Source organism: Rhipicephalus sanguineus, chromosome 7 (genome assembly GCF_013339695.2).
Source record: "Rhipicephalus sanguineus isolate Rsan-2018 chromosome 7, BIME_Rsan_1.4, whole genome shotgun sequence".
Taxonomy (NCBI): Eukaryota; Metazoa; Arthropoda; class Arachnida; order Ixodida; family Ixodidae; genus Rhipicephalus; species Rhipicephalus sanguineus.
The window spans coordinates 120,005,664-120,033,011 of NC_051182.1; the positions used below are offsets into that span (position 1 = coordinate 120,005,664).

Genomic DNA, 27,348 nt, shown 5'->3' on the forward strand with positions numbered 1-27,348 from the left:
AGTTGATGATAGCTGTCAAAGCTGCATTTCGCGGTCGCAGAGGCTTGATGAGCGTCGCTATCACAGAGTACGTTTCCGGTTCGCAACAGCTTATCAGTACTGCCCTCTTGTCTGCTTTCGTGGTCAACTTCTTAACGGCACCCAATAATTGCATGCGCTCGATGTATTTTTCCCATGCCTATTAGCGCTAACATAAAACTGCAATGCGGGCTCTCGACCCCATCTCGTCAAATCCACCGGCGAGCGTGGGCGAGACCGTGCCTCGCGTCGCAGTAGTAACTGGCGCCTTAGAGTAGAAAAAGCACTAAGAAAGAATGGTTTATTTCAAGAGTCATTTATTCATATAAATGAAGCGACGCCCTTATCTATCTTCAAGGTGGCCGACATGATAACGGCGCATGCTTCGCATGCACACCCCCGCACGTCACTTATTGCGATACCACAATTCGAAGCTCCACATCCGGGCTTTCCTCGCAGAAATTCACGCGTGTTCGCAGCAAATACAATTTCGCAGCCGCTGTCGGCTGCCGCTACGTCACAAGTTTGGATTCAGAAGGACCGACGATTTCTTTCCTCGACTTTGCCAAAATCGCGATTCACCAAATGAATTATTTCAAGGTCATCATATTGTAAAATCGAGTTTGAAGTGTTCTGATTTCATTAGAACGCTGGTTTAAACAATTCAAACCTGAATACTTGAGACTTCAACGGAAGATGACGCTTCTGAAGCGAAAAAGAAACAACATACATATATTTCACATCTCACGGAAATTTATTTCCTAATTGCAGTGCTTCTAATTAAGGTACGAAGTTATTTACGAGCATTTTTGCATGTCGCCTTGTATATCGGATTGAAGTCTCCGTCACAGTTGTCTTCTAGAAATGTATTGCAGCATGAATCCTCCTCGTGACCATCTTCGAGCCAAAGGACACATTTCTTTGTTGCCGACGTTTCTGCAACGCATAGAGAATACGACAATGTGAAAATAAACTTATGACGGAAAATGTCAATGGGCAAATTCAATGTACAATTATGCTCGCTTCTGCTAAAAAAGTCACAGTTTCGCCTTAAAGACGAAGCAATGAATGCGGCTGCAATAAACTGGTATGTCCCGCCAAGAACGGAAGGCAACTGGAAATTGCAGCGCCCTGATCAAGCACAAAGGTTACGTAAAGAACACACACAGGACGAGCGCGAACTAACAACTGTCACAGCTCGACACTAGCAGCGCGCGGCTCAAACACAATGAAGGGCGCACGAAAGGAACGACAGGTGTACACAGAACGAGCGCGAACTAACAACTGCCGCAGTTGTTACTTTGTGTTTGAGAAGTATGCACAACCAACTGCCCCTACTTGGGCTGTTCTAGCTAGCAGCTGACTGCTTTCGCAAACGCGGTGGTTCCAGCGAGCGCAGTGACCTTTGTGTGCTCTGTAAGTTCAACACAAAGCTTTTCGGTAAAAGCACAAGACGTACAAACCGCACCCTCACGAGATAAGGGCGCGCGCACTGGCGACCGCGCCCTGTAGGGCAAAGTACAGGAGATACCGGCAGGAGGCGCGCGCGCACCACAGCTCTGGTGAAAATCGAGGTTGGCGACGACCTTTATAGCACGCCCTTCGCTCCATCTCGCTGGTGACAAAGGAAAATCGCACTATCTCCCGCTAAAGGGGACCATGAGGTGAAGCGAAGAAGCGTTTCGGCATGTAGAGCCCGAGTTTCATAGGCGGAGTGGAGAGGGGAGGGGAGAGGGGAAAGGGAAGTGAAGATGGGGAAAGGGGAGGGGAGAGGGGAAGGGGCAGTGGAGAGGGTGAGGGGAAATGGCAGGGGAGAGGGGTGTGAGGAGGGGGAGGGGCGAGGGGAGTGGAGAGGGAGAGGAGTTGTGTGGAGAGGGCTTGCGCATGCGCAGTAAGGGTGGTCACGCCGCACACCACCACCACCACCACCGGATTGAACTCCGCTATAAGATGCTTCACATCTAAAAGAGGAAATGCTGAAGCGCCGTTTGTATGCAGCAGGGCGTAGGCGGCCATGACGGCGACGGCAAAAACCACCCGAATGTGTTCATATAAGTGTTGTCGCAATAATACATCGCTATCAGTTTTCACGGCATTATTATCAAGAAAGCATTTATTCTCATTCAAGGTTGCCGGTCTCTTTCCGAACAATACCGAAGAAAAAGCTTTTCCTCAACATAACCACATTTATCTCCAGCTATTTCTGCATCTAGTATACGTACACTGCAACGTGTCGTTCAATATTCCGTTCTCCACAAGTTGTGATTTCACCTAATTATCCAAATAATTTCCAACTATTGACATTATGCAACACATTATCTCCGAAACCACGCATTTCAAGCTCAAGGTGTGTTCGTGCTGATTCTCCTGGTGTGACTTTTCTTCTCACCGTGTTTTCGTGGAGTAAGATTATTTAATGTCATGCGTGGATCCGAGTACTCTCAAGCATCACACCGTCATCTGGTTCCCTGCCCATCTCGGCCGGGTGCCGGGCGCCCCGTCCAACCTCAGCGAGATCGCCCACGACGCAGCGCGCGCGCTTACCGACCGCGCCGTCACAGGGAAACCTCATCTCGCCGAGTTAGAAGCCAACCGGGACGCACCCATTACGTATAACGACATCACAAAACACTTTTACCTTGGACGCCGCATTTTTCCGCCCCCGCATCCGAAACTTAACAGGCCGCAGGCGCTAACCCTACGCTTACTGCAAACGCACACATATCCAAACCTCGCCAAGCTTCATGTTTTCTATCCCGACGCGTACCCCAGCGACACGTGCCCCTCGTGCGGACACACGGCGACACTCACACACATGCTCTGGGAGTGTAGAAACGCTCATCCCGGCTCTACCTCACACAAGTGGGAGACGTCCCTCAGAAGCTCGCTTCTCGCCGACCAGCAATGGGCTGTCCAGCAGGCCCACGAGGCGGCCGCCAGGTATTCTCTGTCGGTCCCTACGTGGGAGACGCCCGCTACGCGCTGAGCGCGTTCTGCAGGACGTAAATAAAGTTTTTCCAATCCAATGCTGGACTGTCGTTTCAAATATTCGTTCGATGGGTTTTGATGCGATAGGATATTTCTTGCGCGATAACTCAACGTCGTTTTGATAATTTCGTATAGTATTGCATTTATAGATTTTAGATTATAAGCCACAACCATTTTACTGCATAGTCTGCCCTTAGAGGCCGATATTCGCAGCTTCACAGAAATCACTTACTGATTTTTACTTGGACCAAAGCGCCATACATTGCGTTTAGAAAACAGGTCGTCACGTAGCAAAGCATTGAAAGATATATGTTTGTTATGAACATCTTCATTTTGATGCTATAGCGACAGTCAGTTGAGCTAGGTGCTAGGGTTTCGTGCTATCGAGGAATGCTTGCAAACATGGACACAGGAAATGAAAGCAAGACACGACAGCGCCGTCTATAAATTATTTGTCGCTTGTGGAGGCTTGTTCTCTTCATTCTGTCCGCGCTTGCAGGCCTTCCCTTGCGTGCTCCATATTATCAACTTCATTTTGTCTATCCTTAGTGACACATTTGAGTGATCAGCGTCAAAATTCTTTACGCTGAACTTGTTCGCTGCTGGGATCTGGGACCAAGTAACGTTACCCGAAATGAGATGATATAATACATATGAAATAAAGAATACGGCCTCTAGCCGTCTCTAGCACAACGGTACACGGCAATTAGTGCGGATGTCAGAGGAAGCAAAACTTTGTAACCGACAACTAGAAGGGCCATTCCAGGGGCTAGTTGGTTGTGTGTGTACTACCTGTTGTTTTTCGTGTGTTTTCGTGTTCAAGCAGCGCGTCGCAAATGTCAAATTCGTAACCGACAAAAACTTCCTCCTTGTGCGATTTTTCGATACTCGAAATTTTTTTGACAACTAGAAAACATTCCTTTTCTGTAAAATATTTATGAATTTTTTTGTAGCTTTGTGGTAGAAACGTGTGAATTGCAATTTTCTCTTTCATAAGAGTGGCTTCGCATTACATGATTCCGCACAACTACCTGACTTGTCATAATATGCGGATTGACGGTTCCCTTTTCTGTACTGGCGACGACGAAGACAATGACCCATCTGCTTGGGGGTGTGGAAAAGAAGTACAGGAGAAGCGGTTCCTCCAAGCTTCGGTCTCGGATCTGCATTTCGGCTTTGCCGATGTGTTTGTTTGCTTCCAGCCGCAAAGCTTCTGCACTCAGTGAAGCACGTTAATGCAGCATAATCCTCACTGCAGGTTTATTCCTGCTGTTTTGCGCTCACGCTACGCATTTTTTATGTACTGGGCCATTATTGAGCAGTATTCGATTCATCTATATAGTTGATTAGCATTTGTCACGCGCAAATACAGAATATTTTTGAGATATGAAAACAAGCAGACAATCGGGGTGTGCCTGCGCTACGACTTCCCGCACGATAGTATATGATGCATGTCAAAATGGTCCTCACAATACAAAGTGTTCGATACGTGTAAGGACGTTTTTCGAAGTTTTTAATAAATGGCAAGGTGGTTCTGCAATATCACGAAGTGACGTTGCAAGGTAAGCGCATACCGCAAGGTGTGTCTGTGGAAGATCGCTTAACCCAGTTATATAAGGCGTGAAATAAATTTTCCTGGAAAGAGAGAATGACTCATGCGAAAAAGTGCAGGTAAACACAACGCACATCTGTGGAACCCAGAAATAATTCCTCCGTGAAGCGAGTGATGTCATAGAACGGACGTCTTCTGAAAGCTTCTATCGCTCCAATATACGGCCGGCAAAATAGCATGAACGAGACCGCACCGGATCCGCTACTCTCTTCTACCTCCATGTATTTCAAGCCAATCGTAACCGATGAAAGTGATGTTTTCCCTTGTGGCTTTGGTCAGCGTTTATTGTGGAAGCTTCATGATTAGTTGCATACGTGCGACTAATTGAGCACCTCTTTCCATGTCCAAAAATTTTTACAGCATAGATGTTCTGCTCGAGGTTGGCCGCGTATCGTAGAAACAAAATTATAATCATCATGCACCGGCACACGCTGTATTCTTCATTGTCGCATTGCGCTTTCTCTTCTGCTTTGCTCCCAGAACACGTACGCACATTTCTCCGGCATAGTAGCATTTGACCAATATCTGTGACACATACGTTCTTGCCCGCGGACGGCTTCTTCGTTTTTAGTGGACAAGTGGTGAGCAGCGGAGCTCGCTCAATTTCTGTGGCACCCTCGTGCTAGGAGCTTTTACGGCTGAGCTGCTGAGCTCGAGGTTGGACGCGTATTGTCGATAAAAAAATTCGTCATCATGAACCGACACGCGCTCTCTTCGTTGTCGTCTTCTGCTTCCTCTTTTCATTTGCCTTTAGAAGACGTAAGCCCGTTTCTCCGGCGTAGAGGGATTTGCCAATTTCTGCGGCACAGCTGTGTTGCTTGCGGACTGCTTCTTCGTCTTTAGCTGACAAGTCGTTGGTGGCCAGTTTGTTCAAGTTCTGTGGCGCATACGAGCTAGGAGTTCTTACAGCGGGTACGCGCTCTCTTCATTGTCGCCCTCTGCTTCGTTCTCAGAACGCGTGCTCCCGTTTATTCAGCGTAGGATGCAATAACTCTGTTGGGCGAGGGAACGAGTACGTAGATATATATATATATATATATATATATATATATATATATATATATATATATATATATATATATATATATATATATATATATATATATATATATATATATGTAGAAAGAGAGAGAGAGCAGGTGAACAAAACTATACCCAGAGAGAAACTCTTGTCGAAAATAATTCCTTGGCGAGAGAGCGTAGTAATGTATAGTATAGCATACCAAGGGGTGCGAAAGAGAAAGGTGAAACGCTAAAAGCCTAGTCAAGGTAACACCAGCTAGGTGTCCACCAGCTAGGCTGTGACCCAGCTTAGCGCAACTTAGTGCAAGCTGCGCTAATATTTTTAGTCAGAACTCGTCACAGGTAAGGAAAATTTCCTCTCCATCAAAGTGTCTCTAAGCAGTCCCCACGGGAAATTACGAGTGATCACTGGCAGTAGTAATATACCATCTCGAAGCAGTTTTAACGAAAAACACATTCAAGTCAGTTCAATACTTCACATGGTAGAAGAAATTGAACTGTGTGTTATCACGCCTTTAGGGAACATCACTATCTGTAAAATCCAACGCCCTCCTTTTCCCACCTAAGACCCAGCCGTTCTCGTTCAAGAAGCCGAGCTCAAATGCGAACGCTGCTGAGACGCCGATTTCACAATGCGGCAGGCTTTACAGCGGTGTTCAACAGGTTGCTGGTCGATCATGTCGAAAAGGATGAGTGGTAATTAAATTGAGTCCTTTTACTCAGTTGTATGTAGGATTCGTACATGTGTGTACAGGGACACAGCCACATACGTAGTCTAAAGATCACACGTTCCACGACATTTCAGCACTTCCATGCAATAATTCATACAACATTCGTTTAGAACGTCCCGCATCGTACTTGCTGCACTTGAAAGCGTTAGACTTACCGGAACTAAGGCCTTCTATGTTGTCAACGAAAACTACTGCACAGTGCTCTCCAGTGTACCCAAATTGGTATGTTGCCTTCGGCGAACCTGTAAAGACAGTTATAAGATTGACCGCATTTTCTACTTATTCTCAGAGCGCAAAAAGTCACAGCTATGCTAATGTTCAAGTTTTTATGGCTTTTGCGGATCTTCTAGCGAGCAAGGTTGGCTATTTTGGGTACGCTGCGCAATGAGGAAATTTGTAAAGATCAGTTAAACAACAACGCGTAGAGTGCAAGAAATACAACATAAAAATGGGTAATTATTCTAGAATACACTGGATTCCGTTGTTTCAAGCTTTCTGACTGGCATGTAATAGCTTTTTATGTGCGTCCTAAACAGAAAACTCGCGAATTATGGGTAAGAAAGGCAGCATGGCCACATGCGCTTTTTATTTCGCTCTTTCCACATCGCCTGGGTTTGAAAGAACAGAGCGTGCCATCGTTAAAAAGGGACGTCTGCGTATCCATACAGCCAATACTGTGTGTAGGAATGCACTCTACAACAAGAGAACAGCTCTATTTGCACTGTTAATTGAATGAAAATCTCTTTCTAATAATGTGAGCCCTTACTATCAAGGCACTTTTATGTGAGAGACAATCAAACACGGAAGTGACAAGAAGCTACTAGAAAGCTCCATGCACGGTTTTTGTGCATGTACTGCGTTGCGGTGCATCGAATGCGCTTCATCTGCGCAGTTTCGTCCATTGCCTGTTTAAGGTTCGCAGCGTTCTTTTTTAACCAAAGTTTAGAATCTGTCCGTGAAATATTCCCGGTGGCAGGCTTAGCGAGACTGTCAAAAATAAAACAGCACATACTGGAGTCGTCTGTTGTCGTCATGGTGTTGTATTTATCTCCGGAGTCCAGGTAAAACTGGTAGCGTTGTTCGATGGTAAACCTAGAAGATTTAAGAAAGAAAGATGGTTGATCCTTCCGTCATAGGAATCGGTATAACGCGTAAGTCAAACGTGTCGTCAAAGAGGTAGTTGATTGTTTATAGTACATTGATATATGAAAGCTTGTACAATGTATATTGTTGTTTGGCAGATATAGCACCGCTTGATGTGGACGCACACACGTTGACGCCTAGTGGCACATCTCCGTACCGAGGACTAACGCCCATGATCATGATTTTACTCTAGCGGGAGCTGAAGTTGTCAATATATACCTGCACACCGCATATGGTGAATCCCACGCAAAGATGGCATCAACAAGCACATATAAGTAGTAAACTCTAATACTGGATATGCACTCCTTGATTGCTTCGTGAAACACGAAGAGAAACGCAACGAGCGTCGTGTCTTTTCTCCAGCCTGGACATTAATTCTCACATGGCAAGTGGGGAACGCAGTGCGACAGATATGGATGGATACTATGAGCGACGTTTGTGTTAAAGCGTTGACGAAACTAGACTTCTATATTGGAAACGCGCCGAATCTGGCGGTTCTAGCAACGGTGCGTTGCCGGGGCTAATTGCGGAGGCAATGAAGTGTTTCTCTTTTTTTTTTTTCGAGCCTGGTGGCACACATGTCGGGACGCTCATAGCATCCATCCATCCTTCCAAAAGCGCACCGACTGGAAAGTGTGAAATATAAAAAGGCGCGTTCATGTAGGCTCTGTACTGTGCTTGGCGGTAGCTCAGTGGGCAAAACACCCGCCAGCCACCGCCGCGGACCTAGAGGTCATGGGTTCGACTCCTGTGAACGGAATTTTTTCTTTGCCATCTGCTGGCGTTCATTTTAATAGCGTGTTTCCGTGACGGAAATACGTCATGACAGTGTTGGTGGACCCCGGCAGAAAATACTTTCGTGTTCAAAAGTGTTTGGACATAATAAATGTAGAACGCCAAAATTTTAAGATCAGACACCTAGTCATGAATTTGTTAGCAGTATTAAAAAAGGCACTCAAGAGAGCTATTTAGTCGAAGCGAATTGTAAAATAGTCTTCTCAGCCAAATCGCACTTCTTATTTCGCGTCAAGAAAATGACGAAATAAAAGAAAGCGATCTTTATCGCGCCTCATTGCCTATGCGCTGTAACACGAATACATATATGTTCCTATATCCAGAGCTGTGAACTTTACCGCTTTCAGTCGGTATTACCCAAACACCAACGCACGCATGAAAAAAAAATGTACGGATATACTCGGCATTTTATGAACGCGTTCCTATCAAGACAAAGTGCCCGAAACTGCGAAATCATTCCTGAAGGCACTCATGAATCAGAAATGAACTATCTGCGGCTCTGTCTAATTTGCGCGACAGTACAAAACCTGCTATCACGAGACATTACTGCCTGATGGGTGGCGCTACGTTTACCTTTCTGTGACCAGCTTAAAACGTCGCTAAATATTCAGCAGATCCCATGCCTTGAGGGAAACAGTTCATGCGAAGCAGTCAGCGAGTACTTCTATGCTGTATTTTATGGCTGTGAACCAAGGGTTAAGTTCCATTCCTTCGAAGACCTCGAAGGAATGGAAGCCCTAGGCGAACGATGACGTGCCCGTGGATTTACGGAATGTGCGAACGCTCGGTTTCAGTGCCAGTTTCGATCACAGGAGTTCGTACGTCCGTGTCGTGTCTGACACTGTCTGCGGTTTAACTCCAACTTCAGTGCGCAGAGAAGCAACCTAGAAACAATATAACATCACCTAGCTGAAGCCTAGCAACAACCTTGAGAAGCTACCAGATTAGACTTCAGAATCGTCCAGCTTCACCGTTTCAAGACTTGCGCGACTTAGGGCAAGCTTCGCCATTGTTTTTTTTGCTGGGAGTGTCAGTCGCACGTAGGGCGACGAAGCAGTCACCTCAACTCCGTCGCCCAGTTCGCTCCGAACCCACGTCTTTTTGCGGACATAAAGCACCTTTACGATGCCGTGTCCCAGAGAGTCCTGGCTGATACTGTGCAAGGAGGAATGGAAGAGTATGACACAGCTAATTCTAGAATGACATAAACACTAGTGTCATGGCTCACAAAATTGAACAATATTTCTTTTCTCTGCGCTACATTATCGTAAAACAAAATGATCCGACCTTCGTATAAAATAATAGCGTGTGTACAAAAGAAGAGCGAAGATAAATGCGGTGTTGATGTGATCTGCACAGCACCGGGCAAGCTGATGCGGTTGTGCACAGCATTGAATGAGAAAAGGAGGCCAAGGTGCTCAAAGAAACATGCTAGTAGGTTCGTTGCCTTTGTTGAATTTGTTGTTTACAGCATCCCTTTGCCGGCAGGAAGAGTTACGCAGTACGGATGGGGCGATGCTCATATGACCGGCTAAGGTCATATGAGCAAAAATCACTTTACGTCTAGTCCTCGTCTTGTAAGCATTTTTTTTGTCCCTGTTTAAGTACTGCTAGTGAAATGTATTCAGATGCGGAACAGCGTTCCTAACCAACACCTTGTGGCGAGTGTGGTCGTTTAACTACAAAAAACTTGTTTGTGAAATATAACAGCGCACTGTTCACTCTTACGTCCACGACGAATGAACGGGAACATACACCATTTTCACATTATTATATTTTTAACGATACAGCTTTCGAAATCTACTGAAAAAGTGCTGTAATTTGTTATAAGAATCACTCAACTCGAGAAACAAAATTGTACAATGGTCAAATATAAGGTCCATTTGACGAATGGAATAGTACAATATTTAACTCGCTATTCCGAATTTCAGTAGGCTGGAGCCACATATGTGGCTGCAGGAGACAAGTTAGTGAAATGAAAGACGTCTTACCATTCTCCCGAAGCAGCCGCTTGGAACTGTACCTCTGCATCCACACGATGTTCTGTGTCCTTCTTATGCTTAAAAGTACTGGACAGGCATTGGGTATCAACTATCCCTCCAAGCTTGAAGTTCCTTTTTATCATATTGTACTTCGTATTGTCCTTTACGAACTGCAGCAAGAAATGAAAGTTCGCAGAAATTGGCTGAGGATAAGGTATTGAGTTCATCGCGAGATGATAGGCGATTTGAATGCATCATTACAATATGCTTCACGTAACTAGAAGATAATATTTCTGAAGGTGTTAACTGCAACTGAATGAAACCGATGGCTTTCAGTCATGTGGCGCCCACTAAGAATTTTTTTACAGCGAAAGCCGTTATAACAACACAACCGCCGATTTTGGTAGCGTAGCCACCCTCCACCGCCACCGGCCATGTGTGCAACCTCCGTCGCTCACAATAAGAATCAAAAATCGAGGTTGATGCGGGATTTAAACTCAGGCCCTCTGCGGGGCAGTCGAGGAATTCACCACAAAGCCAAACTGCTTTTTTTCTTTCGCGGTATTTTTTTTACAAATGGGCTTATCTATATACATAGCGAACAAAATACTCATGGCTGCCTCTACAAGGTACAAAAAGTGTTACACAGAAAGAAGTTTCAAATAACACAGTGTTATAAAAGCGTATTTGCGCAGTGCACTTTGTGAAAAGTAAATACCAATGCGGCTGACACTGTAGTTCATAAAAGTAGTTTAGCTGTAGAGCCATTTACGTGAGATGGTACCACCACCATAACTATAGTTCTGCATCCATGTCTTACACATGAACTTATCATAAACTGTGCATACAGGTCATGAGAGCATGTCAATAGGCACGCAACTGCTTTAGAGTGGCACGAGATAACGTAGGCTTAAGAATTTAAATTCAGGTGTTTTTGTTAAAGCCATTTCTAGAATGTCTCCAAAAAAGATGGCGCCCTTAGAGCTGATAAAATTATGCCCTATATTTTCTGGAACTTCAAAGAGGCGACAATTATTTGAAGACACACACACGCACTTGCTCCAGGCTTTTACGGGTGGTGTTTCTGTGTGCGTTTTTTTGAGAAATTTCTTGAATATTGGCAAAACAGGCATTTTCTTCACACAAGCACGTCATGTCTAGGCAATCCATTATACAGTGAGCGTTACATTGCTGCAGGAAACACGATATTTATTATATCGTTATATAGATGTTTTCTTGAGCTCTACAATAATTAGTCCTTAGAGAACCTGAATGTTAAGGAACGCACTGATTCGTGCACTTCATGCATGAGCACTTGGAAACAGGGAGACGATGCAAAATTATCAGACATCACTAAATTTGGTAGAACATCGGTAACATTCATTTGTAAGAATTTTAGAAGCAGCGGATCAGGGCAGAGCCGGAAATATCAAAAACGAGACGCCAATTGTCACACAAATAGGTGTACCAACCCAAGACCCACCAAATTGCACAATTTGGTCTAAAACCTGCACAAAGTGGTCTAAAATCATTCTTACGCCTCATTGGCTTATAGCTTGATGACCAAATAAAGGTAGCAAATATTTGGTGATACTTCTCAGTATAAATTCCGGAAAAATAGAGTCATTGAGCAACGCCGGTGATTCAAACTCGATCGCAAAATAGACCCTATAGAGGCGTTATTTCGGGCAAAAAAACCACGTTAACAGAGGCAATATAGCGTGGTAGAAGAGTTCAAGTACAACGAAGCGCCACAGAATGAGAATTTCCTAATGAGTGAGTTGTTTAAAGCTTCCCACCCTTTACAATGGGCTCCGCCATAATTCTTCATTGTCATCAACCAGAACAGCAACCAAGTGCACATAATGCCTTACAGATCTCTAGCAGGTACCTCGCTTCTCTGCAGAATGATGAATGTCATAGTGGGTATTTCTCTACTTCGCAAATTATGATGGTTTATGGCGCAATGGGTACCTTGCAACTGTCCTTGTAGCAGTCGCCACAAGAGAGGGCTCTAGAAAGGCCGCTCGACCAGCTTTCCCTGTGACTGCGCTGCGTGTTCCGCCCAGGCCTCGTGTTTCTATATTGTGTTTATTTAGTTATTAACGAAAAAAGTTACACAATATGTACTGTTCACATTAAGGCAAAGTGCTTTTCGTTATGTTTTTGAGGGCATTCCAAAACGGTCCTTCCTGTTTTTGTGGCAACGTACAGCCGCCCAAATCCTAACTGGCGTGTGCTGGCGACAATTTTTGTGCACTTCAGCACCGTATGACGGACCCGAGTTTCACAAAGCTCCCTCAGCTGACCACAAAGATCACAAAGCTCCCTCAGTTGAACCCGTCCATGATGTTTCTTAATAAAGCACTAGAGAAATGTGGCACTAGTGTCTATGGAAGCTGTTAAGCTGTGAAGCTGTGATATATATATATATATATATATATATATATATATATATATATATATATATATATATATATATATATATATATATATATATATATATATATATATATATATATATAATACGTCATCTAATGGAGCCAAGAAGCGCATAAAGTGATATATTCATAGTATTTTTGCAGGTTATGAACATGTACTGTGAATCAAATGAAGAGAATTGAAGTAATATCGGCGAAGTATAGTCTGTAAATTTCGGCAAATAATCATTGGCAAGGTAGTATGGAGTGGTGATGTTCGTATGATTGATTGTTTAAATTAGCGTACTACTGTACTTAATCAATCATTCCATTGAGGATTTCAAAAATCATAGGTCACGGGAAAATGCTTTAGTTAGCTCTACCAGGCTTCCGAGCCTATTGAAGTTTAGAAAGATGCAGTGGTGACGTGCATAAAATGCGCATATGAACATAAGTAAAACAACACAGTTGTGTGAATGCAATCATCAAAATAACGCCACAAGTGGAAACAATTGAGTCACGCATAAAAACTTACGAAGAGTCCGCCTTTAACGCTTTCACTCCTGTTGACGAGTATACTCGACATCAAACGTGGCGTTTCTTTTCCAAAAATTGCCAAATGCAGAAACCGAAAGTGTGCTAAATTTCTCGGGAGCGTAACGCGCGCCTAAGTATATTTTACTTCGAAAGCAGCTGGAATCAAAATCGGGCTATTCCTGAGTGTAACGTGAACTCAAAAAGGCAGTTTCGAATAAAAAATGAGCCAAATGCTGCATCTATTTCAAACTGAGCCACATTCATTTAACCAGCGCTGCGTCAACAATCGCGACCAAAACAACCAACGTGGCGTCATCTAATCTGTTTCATTTATGTCCTCGTTGCTTTACGATCGTGTTTATGTTCTACAATTAGTGTTTCTAGTACGTGTTGACACTTAGTGAAGGACATGATGTTGAAGGGCAGAACTCGAATATAAAGAGTAAGAGTTCGACTTTCCTACTTCTTTTTGCCTCTTGGTGTTTCTTTTCGCATTTAGCGCTACAGTGTAATGTCCTTCTTTCTCTCCACGACGGTACATTGGAAATAAAAGTTATATGAAATGAAGATATTGAGCAACAATGTATTCCTTGAAGAAGAAGTGATCCGAAACCGCACGGCATAAAACTATCTCAGAAAAAGAAGAGCTGGAGCACATTTCTAGGCCTTCAGTGAATGCCAAGAACAACAAAACGCTGCCAGCAATCCAGAATAGTGCGTCTTTTGCCAGGATAGACCACTCGCTCTTTATGTCTAGGCATCGTCATTATACGCTCATGCGACGGAAGACAGCACCGAAGGAGGTACAAGGATGGTGTTCATTCCATCGTAAATATATTGCCATACCACATATTCCAATCGTTTTAGACTTATTTTACAAGCTAATTCAAGCCCAAATGAAATGTTCCAGTCTATAAGAGTCAAATACAATGTTTACTCTTCAATACCGACGATAGATTCTAGCCGCAATATAGATTTGAGGTAATTAGGGGACAGAAACACACTGGCAAAATATTGTTGCAGCAGGCGCGACAATATTGGCAGTAGCGAAAAAGTGCGTTGTTCTCTGTTTCAGTTAAGGTGAATTCGGCTCTTTTAGAAAAACAAAACGCCACATATTTTGTACCAAGATGACCGATGACGACGATGCTCGCCATCTACAAAAATTGGTCACACATGCAAAAAAAATGGCGAATACACTGGTCATAGTTGCGTTGCTTGACGGTAGATGGCAACACGCAAATGGTTCATGTTGTGCCATTTGTGTGTCGTATTTAATTTTATAGCCATCTTTCATTGTATATCTATGTGGTGAAGCCATCTTTCAGTTATCTTTTTTGCGCAATTAGTGAAATAAAGGAACCAAATTGAATTGAAACAATCATACTAATTTATTGTGAAAACAAAAGTCACTACAAATTTAGCAAAATATTTTTTCCGTACATTTCGTACAATTTTGTTTTCTTTTTACAGTAGCGGAAGTAAAAAAAAGCCCACACTTATTTGATCAAATAAGCAGTTGGTTTATTCTCTCCACCTGCATGTGGAGAGAACTCAGCAATAATCAAGCGTACTACACAATTATCACGCCCCTTTTTATATTGCTGTCAAGTTATTCGCATCTTTCCATCACACTTATATAGTACGGGAGTACAAGCCTCCCATCAAGCCCAAATTTCCTTACGTACACACATACAGCCCGTATTGAGAGACGGTGGAGTAAGAGGCTAAATTCAATGTCGTGTTTTGAGGGCATTGGATGAGGAAATAAATGTATGCGCCCAAAACGAAGGCGATGTAACGGCTAAAGCATGCAATATATGCCTTCCTGATAATTTTCTGCCGTGCCCAATAATTTAGCATCCTGTGTAACAGAGAGAAACCTATACCCCTTCCCGAAGTTTGTGCGGGCTGTTGATACCAGGGATAAGCGACTTGCCAACATTCACCTATCTCTAAAAAGTGGTTGAAGTTGCAGACCGGCTTGTGAGGCAGACGGTACTGATCACTGCATTGACAGGCCTACATTGATTACGTTACGTCAACATGAAGGGGCTCTTTTGCGGGGCCCGTATTGCCATTTATTTTATAACTGAACATATGGCAGGCCACAATAAATGGGTGTTGTTGATGTGGTCCAAAAAAGCAGGTACAGTAATATCTAGAAAATATGTGTTAAGATGTTCAAGGAAACTGTGGCTAAAACAACGGTGCCATTATCAGTCGCGATGTAAAACTTTTACTCCATGCTAATTTTGCCGCTTGACATTTCTTTTTACCCTGCAGCTAACTGAAGCCACAGAGCGTCATTTTCCGTTGGCGACTACACCTCGTGAAAACTCGCTTGTTAACTCTTCGCGATCTTTTATGTGAGTAAACAGCTGTTGCTGGACAGGTAATATTCCACGGTCACTTCGAATAACTGAATGGCGGATACTTACATCCCACCCATTAGGAGTGCCTGGTGCGGAACAGCTCGCAGCAGATGCGTCCTCGGCCATGGCGAGAACGCCAGCAGCGAAAACGACGAAGGTGGCACTAAGCATTGTTGACTCTAAGTGGAACGACTCAACACCCCTTTCCGGTTTAATACGCTCCAAAGCTTTATATATTGTTAAGGCAGCGGCGAAGACGCTGATGGATGGGTGCTCCTCAAAAAGGAATGTGGATATCTGTCAGTACTATATAATAATATTTATGCTAATTTCCTGTTCGCTGTGCGCTGGCTACACGTAATCAGCGATAATTTTACGTGGTTATAATTCTTTTTGGTTTGTTATTTTTATTGAACGCATCTATCACTTAAGCACTATTTAAAGCGTGAAATTGACACGAGGTTTGAGCATAGATGTGCCACAAGCCATTGCAAAAGTAACGCAAAGAAACACAAAATGATTGACTGACATTTCTTGGTACTCGAAGATGGTAAAAAAACGGCATAGCCTATTCGTGTCTGCATGTGGCTTTGGTAAAGTCTTGTCGCAAAAAAGTAGCGAAATTTTGAAAAAAAAGGCGCACTAAATGACTGATTGCTGTGTGCGATGAGGATGATCTGCGTAAATCAGCGCAAGAGTTGGTTTACGATGTGGGCACCGGCTTTCAGACGATGCACCATGAAAAAGAAAAATGTGCTAAGACATTTCAGCGCCCATCCACTATGTGAAAATTCAAGGCCAGATTGTTTTGTTCAATTCCTTTTCAAAAGTTCTTGCTTGACATAGCCTTATCTCTATCAATGTCATTAGTTGACTCGGTATTGTTACGCGGTCTTGACATTGAACAAAGCAGCAGTCGACGTGTTCAAGACGAAACTCTTTATTCGGAGGAACTTGTACCCAAGACATATTCAGTTGAAGTACAAGCAATACACGCTGTGCACTGATAGCGGCAAGAACTGTTGACAGCCGTCGGTAATCTGATAAGCAGTAAAGCGCGTCGGCATTTTATGCCTGTGGCGTCGAAGGTTCCAGCGTTATCGTTGGGGACCGTGTTAATCAAGAACAAAAGCTACTGGTCTCTGTGCGTGCTTAAGCTTATCAGAATATTTAAAAATAATCTGGAAGGTTCCCAGACACTCGGGCGCGGTCTGCGCAAGGAAGTGGCCATACGTTTTATGGACCGGTTACATAAAAATAAAAAAAATTGCAGTGGCTTAGCTCGGCTATGCCAGGATATACCTAGCGTTAGCAAAGGCTTAGCTGATTATTCTTAGCTTTCCAGATTGTCTAGGATTGTTAGCCTTTTTCTGTTCATTCTTCGTACGCTGAACCGCTAATTGCCAGGCAACTACTTCGGGATCCGACGAGATAAGCTTCTCGGCTCTTCTGCGCCGTTGAGCAGCATTTGCGCTCTCCTTCTCCATGGCGTTACCCATACGCAAACGCTAGTCAGAGGCGCTATCAAGCGGCTACAGCGCAGTGTCAGACGGCGACTGCAGAGCGAAGGCGAATAGCTGCGTGCGCGTCGGCGCCAGTGTGTTTGCAATGGCTACGACGTCACTCCTCGCGAATACGCAGACCAGCAGCGGCGAGTCGCGCGCGGAGGTGGCGGAGACTGCGCCCGCGCCGGCACCAGTGTGTCTGCCGAGGCTGCGACGCCACTTCTCCCGAATGCGCAGACCAGCAGCGGCGAGCCGCGCGTGGCGGTGGCGGAGAGCGCGTGAGATGCCCGCTCCGGGGAGCCAGCTGTGTGACATCACTCATCCTTGCGCATGCGCAGCACGGCTCATGGGGATCCACGCGAAATCGGCTCCGGCTAGGTAAGTGTAGCTAACGCTACAAAAGAAGCGCGCTTGGCAATATTATGCTGGTCACTGCCGTGGGTCAAGCAACGTACGCACATGAACGGATGGCGCGGCGATATCAGCCTTTCCTCTATGGTATTTGCTTTTTTGAGGTGTCCGGTGCGGAAGTGGAGGGGAGAATACAGGTGGTGGTAGCGAAACGGGGCTCGACATAAAAAAGCAACAGAGTCGCGACACGTACCGCACATAGACACTAGCTCAGCGAAGCTCGATGACACATACTGTCGAATCGTTGCCACCGCACAGCCGCTCTGCAAATGGCCACTCACTCTGGAGATGTCGGAAAGTTGTCCGGCGAACCGCAGACGGTCACACACGCCGCTCGAGTACACAAACAGATTCCGGACATACACCCGCTGAAATATTGGCGAGGCTCACGGGAAGTGCTCGTCTGGGTTGTAACGAACTCGCCCACGCGCCGCTTCGATTTCCCGATGCTCAGGGTTATGGCGGCCAATGTATCTGCGCTTAGCGTCGTAGGCCCCATCTTCGTCAATCATTTTAGCACAGTGGTATCAATTGGAATCTCGTTTCTGTTGCTGTGGGGGCTCTAAACGCCAGCGCGATGTGGTCACACCACCTCTTGGAGGCGGCGGAAACCTGCGTCGGTAGTGCGGCGAAGACTTCGTCCCGCTGCCGAGAAGTGGCGCGACAAGGCCGAGCGGATGGTGTGTTTTTGTCGACATCTCGAACACACGTTTGTCCAGAATCTATGCATAAACAGCTTCCCCATAAAAGAAATGCGTCTTAATACCCTGTGGGCACAAGGTAGCGCCTAACCTAAATTATGCTAGTGAAAAGTACGACTGAAAAGCTTTTTTTTTTCTGTGCCACTGAAACTGGGAAAGTGTGTGCCAGGCTTCCCCGCGAATTATTGGCCAGGAAAAATTGTTCTCTGTGAACTGTTAAGGATGCATGCATGTTTGTAAAATGTAGAACTGCTGCAATATACTGTTTGCATCTGTCCTGCAGTAAAATGTACAGTGACTATAACATTTGTAGTGACCACTGCAGCGCGTAACTAAGAGCCTGGCGGCTGCTTGCGAAGCTCAAGAGCGCGCACTGCGCACGCGCGTTCTTTTTGCTTCAATATTGTTCGTTCGTTCGCTTCTAGTGCGCGGACACCGGAACGCCAGTGATAGCGAAAGTTGTCACTTCTGCAGTCACTGCGGAAGCACCGAACGATGATGTCGGGACTAAATTCGTAACTTGTATTGGCAGTGCTCGGTGCGCACCGCACCCTATGTCTTGTACCCATACGCGCCGGGGCACGGTAAACACGTTTTGCGTCAGTTTTTCTCAAATCGACATGTGTGCTAAGATTATCCAACACCTTTCATTCGCCGAACTCATGCATACTGGAATGTTTTGTGGCTGTCGGTAAACGCACCCTAAGGCCATTCATATGCGGTCTGAAAGAAGAAACTAGACATCCGCAGGTTTGTAGCACCAGCCTAAAAGAAAATACACATGGATTTTGAAAAAAAATGTATGCAGTTACACTCAACTTCTAGGCTATAGAAATTGCGGTGCAGTGATTCGCCTTCCCTTCGGCGACGCTGGCGTTCATGGGCAAGCAAGCGCTGGTGCTCCAAACGTGCAGCCTGGAGCCTGCTTGGCGCGCGTGGCGGGAAAAGAAATCATTTTTGATGTGGCATCCTCTCTCCTCCTTTCCATCCCGCTCCCCCTCTCTGCGTTTTCCCATTCCTCGTTATACTACACTATACAATACTATGCTATGAATACTCTGCCCCTCCTCCTTTCCCTCCTACTCACCCTCTCTTCACTTTCGCACGCCTTGTTATACAACACATGGATACGCAGCACAATACAACGCTATGATATTCTTTATCCTCTCCCCTCCTCGTTTCTATCATCTGCATTATAGCTTCCCTTTTCCGCCCCATTCCTATGCTGTACTCTACAGGGCTATGCTGTACAAGATTTTGCATGCATAATGCCAAACGTCGCTATGCTATGCTTTACCATCTACTGTGCTCCTTTCCATTCTCTTCAAACTCAGATCACTCCTACTAACTCTTGTTCTATTAGTGTTCGAGCGCTCTTTCCGTAGGTATTTACAGAGGCAATACATAAACACGAAGAGTATTTTTTTTAGCTGCAAGTACGCAGAATATTCACGCACCGAAAGAAAGCACTTTGGGTAGAGTAGAAGCTGGTACACTTGATGTTGCGGATCGAGACTTCGGAGACAGCAGATTCTATAGTTGTTAACCCCTCCTTAGGCAAACGCCTCACTTCAGGCCTTCTCGAAACTCCTGAAGAAATGTAATTGTGAACCATGTATGCCAACGAGACAAATTAAGCAGTAGCATCACGTAAACGTAATTTCGTCGTCTCGGCACAATGCGAGCTGTGATACATTTAGTCTCAGAAACGCGTGTTTAAACGATGGCGAGTGATAACGGGGCCTAAAATGCAAAACGCACTTTCGAGCACGCAGCCATGTCAGTGACGCAAAAGTTAAACTGCGAGTCTAAGGTGCTTTATTTTTCCTGCTTCTTGGAACAGCGATAATAAGTACAACATTGCGCTCTTCACGATTCAGCCATATTTAAAAACAATAACTCTTGCCCAACTCCAATGAAGCTTTCTATGCGTGGCTGCGAGCGCAAACCGCATGCTTACCTTTAGTTTTTCGGAACGCGGAAGTCTTGCGGAACTTCGCCGGTCTTGCAGTATCGTGCGCCATTGCATAATGTACGAATGGTGCGTGCTGTTGAGCATCACGGTGGCAGTGCATAATACGCAAACATCACAAAAACTGAACATGCCGGCCAACGTTCGCTTTATGTAACGGAACATCCCGAAATATAGTAAATTCACAGCGCGAAGAACACGGGACAAGAGCTTACTGCCAACTACATTTATTGCGCATACCCCATGCTTAAATAACATCGCTGCGTACCACGTGAACATGACGCGACGAAAACGTAAAAGCATATTTCAAAAAATACCAAACAAACAGAGACTGTAGTAACTATCATCGTATGCCCAGATACTTCCTATCGAGACCGGCGGCTTTGACAGGCTCCGATGTGGCAGCCGTGAAAACGACTGCTGGCGCCTACGCGAAAAAAAAAAAATGGGGAAGGGGGGTCCTCACACGGCTACCATTGGCTGCTTTCATTATCCCTCGCGATCGACTCTGGCGCCAATGTCGCCTTCAGTTACTGCACTTCTGGCCGGGGGCAGAACTAGACAAGATGGATGGTGGAGATTACGTCATCACTTGGGGCGCCAGAGCGCCAGTGTTTCCAACTCCAATGGAATCCCAATAACAGTTCGCTGTTGAGTGCTAAACTACCTAGTGATTGGAAGAGGGCTCGTGTTGTTCCCGTGTACAAGAAAGGCAACCATTTACTCGTAGAAAACTACCGTCCCATCTCATTAACGTCACCAATATGTAAAATGCTTGAACATGTAATATCTAAGCGCGTTGTGGAATTCCTCGAACAAAACTCTATACTAACTAATTTTCAGCATGGCTTTAGAAAAGGATATTCAACTGTAACTCAGTTAGTCTCAGTGGTTCATTCATTTGCAGAAACTCTGGATAAAAATGGTCAAATGGACGTCATATTCCTTGATTTTAGTAAGGCATTTGATAAAGTTATTCATCACAAACTAATTACAAAACTCAGGGACATCAATCTACCCGACATATTCATTGCCTGGATTCAACACTATTTAACAGAACGTTCACAGTTTGTTTCAGTAGATGGGAACAATTCGAGCTCTCTTCCTGTAACATCAGGCGTGCCACAGGGTAGTGTTCTGGGGCCGCTATTATTTTTAATTTATGTAAACGACATTGTTAACACAGTACTACCAGGAACTCATATAAGACTGTTCGCGGATGATTGCGTCCTCTTTCGTCAAATTACCTGTTCTAATGATCAACAGAACCTGAACTTAAGTCTTAATAACATACTAAACTGGTGTAATGACAATGGTATGGCACTTAACGCACAAAAAACTGTTTATCTTTGTGTAACACGTTCAAAAACACCTCTTCATTTTACTTATAATCTCGGCTCATCATCACTACAACAGGTTAATAACTACAAATATCTAGGCGTAACAATAACTAATGACCTATCTTGGAACTTACACATAGACAACGTATGTTCTGCTGCCTTCCGTAAGCTGTGTTTCCTGAAACATAAACTTAGAAATTCTCCTTCTAACATAGAACTACTTAGCTACTTTACATACATAAGACCAAAACTAGAATACTCTTGTGTTGTATGGGACCCCTTTACTAAATGTAACATTAGAAAACTGGAAGCAGTACAAAGAAAAGCTGTTAGGTTTGCTTATTCTAAGTTTAAAATTACGGACTCACCGACTGAACTCATGACTGCTAACAACATCGAAACACTTGAATTACGGCGAAAAAGAAACCGGCTTAACTTTCTTTATCTTCTTGTTAATCATAAGTTAGCCCTTGACCCGCATGCATATGTATCTCCTCTGTCCACTAGGCATACACGCCATCATCACGCCCATTCTTTAACCCCGTATTTTGCTAAAACTAACGCGTTTCAGTTTTCCTTTTTTCCGCGTACTGTATCAGAATGGAACTGCCTAACTGATCTTAGCCAATTTTCTGTTGCTTAGAGCTAAAACATGCACTGTTAATTTGTGTTATGTATCCATTTAATGTAATACTTTTGCCATATTATATTTTATGCTTTCTGTTAGTAGGTGTTTCGATTCAATTTCTCGTGATATATTCATATGTTATCACATGTGTTTTTGATTATATCCTGCCTCTTGTACCTGTCCTGCTTGGACCAGTTCTTGGTCTGCAGTATTCAATAAATAATAATAATAATAACTACTCACTCAACTGCCAGGCCGAGGGCCCGGGTTCAAATCTGATCCTATCCTTAATATTTTTTATTAATTTTATTGTTTTCTTATTTCGTGCGATAGTGGTTACGCACACCGGCGGTGGCGACGGTGGCGGCGGACAATTATCCCATGCCGCTGCGATCTGATAACAGCTTTCACTGTAAAAGTTGACTCGTGTTTCTTTCAGACATATATAATCACAGACTTGCCTTGGGCACTGGAGCATAGGCGTCTCCCTTTATAAGCAGACCCACTCGGAACTACTACCTTCTTTCTAGAAGACTAATTTTTGCAAGTGCTGACGATTTCGGTGCTATTTCTTTGCGGAAGCAATAGCTGACACGAATAAACGAACTGAAGGATTTCCCCCATGCCCGTGTCCTGTATAACATTTGCGTAAATATTATCACTTCATGTATTCGTTAGAACTCTTACATAGCCAAGTTGATCAATTTTTCTTAATCCTCTACCTAATGAAGACGGAAATTGTGTGAAAAGCGTATTACAAACTTGTTGCATTATGTTATTTTTTGTAAATTATCGTATGTTCATGGTCACCCTGCGTGGACTTCAATGCCGCTGTATTTAAAAAAAAATATTAAGTTAAATAAATAATCGTCTCAGGTCTACATTCAGGAGAAAAAAAATACGCGTGAATGCTCTAACTATTGCACAAGAAATATATCTTGACGTGCTAGCGCCCAATATGAAACAGAGTTAAACATCAGCACGTACGCCACTGGCTTAATTTGTCCATGCATCCCTTCAATCTCATGGCTACGCCAAGTTCCTGCAGTTAGTTTTGTGTTCGGAAGAGTGAAGCAAATTTTAATCGAGCAAAACTTCATTCACTTTGGTTAAAGCTCAGTAAAAAATCTCGACGAGTCTCAAGAACGATATTTGTTCGAACTATGTCCGAAACATGTACATCGTTTGATCCCGGCCGCAGTGGTTGTATTTTCGATGCGAGCAAAAATGCTAGAAATTCGTGTGCTGCATTAGGTGCACATTAAAGAACACCAGGTGGGCAATATTCCTGGACTCCTCAACTTTGGCGTGCCCCATAAGCACATCGTGGTTTTGGGACGTAAAACCCCCCAAAAATATTATTTCATACTTCCCACCCTTCAGGCGGTGGTTGAGGCGTGTGTTCAAACAGCTCCCCATGTACACTAGCGCATGATTTATCTTTGGTGCGTAATAATACATTACGCGATCGCTACGACAGACACCGGTGGCGTCAGTGGATGACATCGCACCAAAATCGACTGTTAAAGTCGGCTCACAAATTCCTACACTGTAAAATCGAGACACCACGAAACGTCACACTATCGGACCAGTGTGATCGTGCTTCCTACGCGCGCATGAAACCCCCCTGCGACCACTATATTGCGGTTCGCAGCATTCAGTATTATGTCGGCCGTTTGTATACCGTTTCCTTCACACTAAAATCGCTTTGATGTATTGCGAAGCCCAGTACAGTCAAAATTCAGAATTCACGGGACCCCGTGAAGGTGCATGAGCAGCAAATCTTTATCACGTAACACATAACTGGACGAGGGAATACGTATTTATTTTCATCATATAGCAATGATAGTGTCGAACGCCTTCTGATTAGTGTCATATACACGGAGAGAATTGCTTACTAATTGATAGCGGTGCTTGTCCAAACTAAAGTCTGTACACAAACATTGCTATCGTAGTCGAACCACTTGTGCTGACATGACAACTTGAATCAAATTCTGCTAGTACGAAATAGAGTGGAGTAGTGGTGCATTCGAGAGCAGCAGACAGATCTACTGATTGTGCAGCATCTGCTCAATTCTAGCGAATAAATGCAGTGACGGTAATCCTAATTGACGGGGACACATTCTTGCACGTTAGAAGGCGCTGTGCTTCTGTGTAGAGGGCATCCCAACTTTCACGCAGCATGATTTAAAAAGAGAAACAGCGTTACGTGAAACAAATCTAGTATATATTGTTCCCAGTATAGTAGAGCATCCAGCAGCAATTTTTAGATGTGAAGCATCTTATAGCGGAGTTTAATCCGGTGGTGGTGGTGTGCGGCGTGACCACCCTTACTGCGCGTGCGCGAGCGCTCTCCACGCCTCATCACCCTCTCCACTTTCCCTCTATCCCATCCCCATCTCCCCTTTCCCCTCCCCTTCTCCACTTCCCCTCTGCCCTTTGGCTCTCTCCCCTCCCCTCTCCACTCCCCTTCTGAAACGCGGGCTGTACATGCCGAAGCGCTGTTTCGCATCGCCTCAGGTCCCTTTTAGCAGGAGATGGTGTGAACTTTCGTTAATGGGGTTTAAATAATTACTAATAATTGTATTGCTAACTCTACAAGTACTCAAGCAATTAAGAAAATGTCAATGAGGCATATTCAGGCATATTCAAAAGACATCTACAATGCGCTATTTCCAACAACGTACTAATTTCGGGCTCATTTTTTGCTGGTGATAAAGAAAGCCCGCGAAATAGGAAATGTGACACGTGACTAGACTATCTATCTATCTATCTATCTATCTATCTATCTATCTATCTATCTATCTATCTATCTATCTATCTATCTATCTATCTATCTATCTATCTATCTATCTATCTATCTATCTATCTATCTATCTATCTATCTATCTATCTATCTATCGTGGTCGCCTCTTGCATTGGTAAACATCAAAACCAGCGTACGATGGCATGAGGGTGTGACATAAGTGTATGATTAACAGGTCATGGCATGAGTAACATGATATGCATGCCGCGTACGTCATGAACCACTCTGCCCCCGTCACGTATACCTCATACCCGTTCGCCGCAGCTCGTGGTATGCGGGTATGCGTGACACGTGGTTTATAGGCTATATTAACTCAGGAAGAGCGAAAATAAACATTGCAAACTTCATGAAACATGTGTGGGTAAACAAAAGAAATACATTTCATTGAAGTTAGTTATTTTATTGTAGCAGCCAAGTGCTGATAAGCGTGCTGCAACAAACCTTAACCAGCAACCGCGAGGTAGCATCGGAAATGAATGTACTACATCAACGGATACATAATATCAGCTGTAGTTGCCGTGTTGGTTACTTGATCTATGGCAATGTAGTATATATTGCGTATATACTCCTATGCATCAGCAATCTATAACACAGTTTTACGCATAGCCCCAGGAATACACTTCGTACATTGCTTCCATATAAATTTTGATATAAGTGACCCCTGTGGCGTAACGTGAGTGTAGTCGACGTGCCTGGTAAGACAAGGATATGTTAATTACTGAATTGACTCAAATACATCAATCTACTTCACCATAGATGGTTCACAGCCATAAAATGTGTCATACACAGCTACTCGCCGACTGCTTCTCATTAAATGGTATGCCATAATGCGTTGTTTGTGCGGGTAGTTTTACATCGAAGCTGTTAGCTCTAGCCTATGCGTAGCCAGGAGGTTATTTTGGCCCGCTCACATTACTACGTACTCAAAATACGTTAAAAATAAAATGTGGAAATCTTGCACTGGTTGTGCAAGGCTGCACTAAGAGCGGATCTTGTGGCCACCTAGCTTCTGTCGGCTTCTACAAGCTCGACTACGCCGTTGCTAGGTTTGCTTATGTGGAGCGTAGAGAACTATATTGCTTGGCTTGACGAACAATATTTCTTGGCGAAGTTTCGTCGTGGCTATGTTAAGTTAGCGATTAATGAGTATGCTCTTAATAAGATCGGTCTTAATGTCTTTTAGGGGCGAAGCTCCTCTTAGTCTAACCTTGTCACGTCTCCGTTGTCCAGCGTAACCACATTTGCAAACTGCCCACTACTTCGTCTTTGCAAACATCCCACTACGATCCATCACCGATCCATTACTTCAGCGACTATAAAGCCGTTATAATAAAGGGGTAACGGAAGCGACCTTTGCAAACTGCCCACTACTTCGTCTTTGCAAACATCCCACTAAAACCATCACCGATCCATCACTTCACCGACCATAAAGTCGTTATAATGAAGGGGGAAGGGAAGCGACATCTAGCTACCACTTACGATTAATTAAATCTCTTGTATAAATATATACAGTGTTTGTCACGTCTTTGATGATGTACTGGGCTATCGCTTTGATTACTCCTGGGCGAAACCACTGAAGATTTCACGGTGTAACCATGATTGCTTCAGGAGCTTCGCCCAAGCTCTTCGTCATTCACCCGTGGATATGCTGTAAATTTTTTTTAGCTAGGTTTTATTTAGCAAGATTATAGTTAGCATGACCTTAATTACTGAGGTATTCTAAAGAATCAACGTCAATTAGGAAGGTTTTAAGTAGCTGAAGAAGAGCACGAAGAGAGAACGCGCAGGCCGAGCAACCTGCTAGAAGGTACAGGCCGATCATGATGATGATAGTTTTGTTCTTTAGTCTGCATCGCCTAACCTAAATAATGAACAGCTACATGGTTAAATCATAAGCAAAAGGGGAGCTGCCAGAGTGCACTCACGCGTCAAAAATATAGACAAAAAATGAAGACGATGTACGTGGCGGAGCGCGCTCACACAAAAAAATGAAGATTTAGAAAACAATAACTGGAGACGGCGCAGCTGGCGGAGGACACTGAAGCACACAAAACGAAGCATATACAATGTGGCCGAGACAATGGGGCGCTTCAATGCCACAGAAAAGAATGCTTAAAAAGCAGAAATGAGTCGACAGCAGCACCATTAGTACAGACCACGAGTCAAAGCAAGAACATGTCATTAAATGACATCTCTTCAATATTAGGCGTCTCGACACGCAGTTATTGAAATGCGGCTGAAACAAAAGAGCACATTCAAAATTGGTGTTATTTATTGCTAGAAATGAAATGCGTAAGGTCATCAGGAGACATGAATTAACAATTAAGATCGCGTCCTATGTGCAGTCTATTCAACATTCAA

At 44.1% G+C, this 27,348-nt stretch overlaps 1 protein-coding gene across 1 annotated transcript; it reads right to left on the reverse strand.

The window, feature by feature from the left end:
• Positions 1–769: 769 nt before the first annotated feature.
• Positions 770–15,838, reverse strand: LOC119400872 (uncharacterized). The gene is made up of 5 exons (XM_037667772.2): positions 15,691–15,838; positions 10,302–10,462; positions 7,385–7,464; positions 6,528–6,614; positions 770–954 (listed from the first exon to the last, which is right to left on the reverse strand). Exons 1-5 carry the CDS (start codon positions 15,793–15,795, stop codon positions 812–814), a joined length of 576 nt encoding a protein of 191 aa, XP_037523700.1. The 5' UTR covers positions 15,796–15,838; the 3' UTR covers positions 770–811.
• Positions 15,839–27,348: the final 11,510 nt, after the last annotated feature.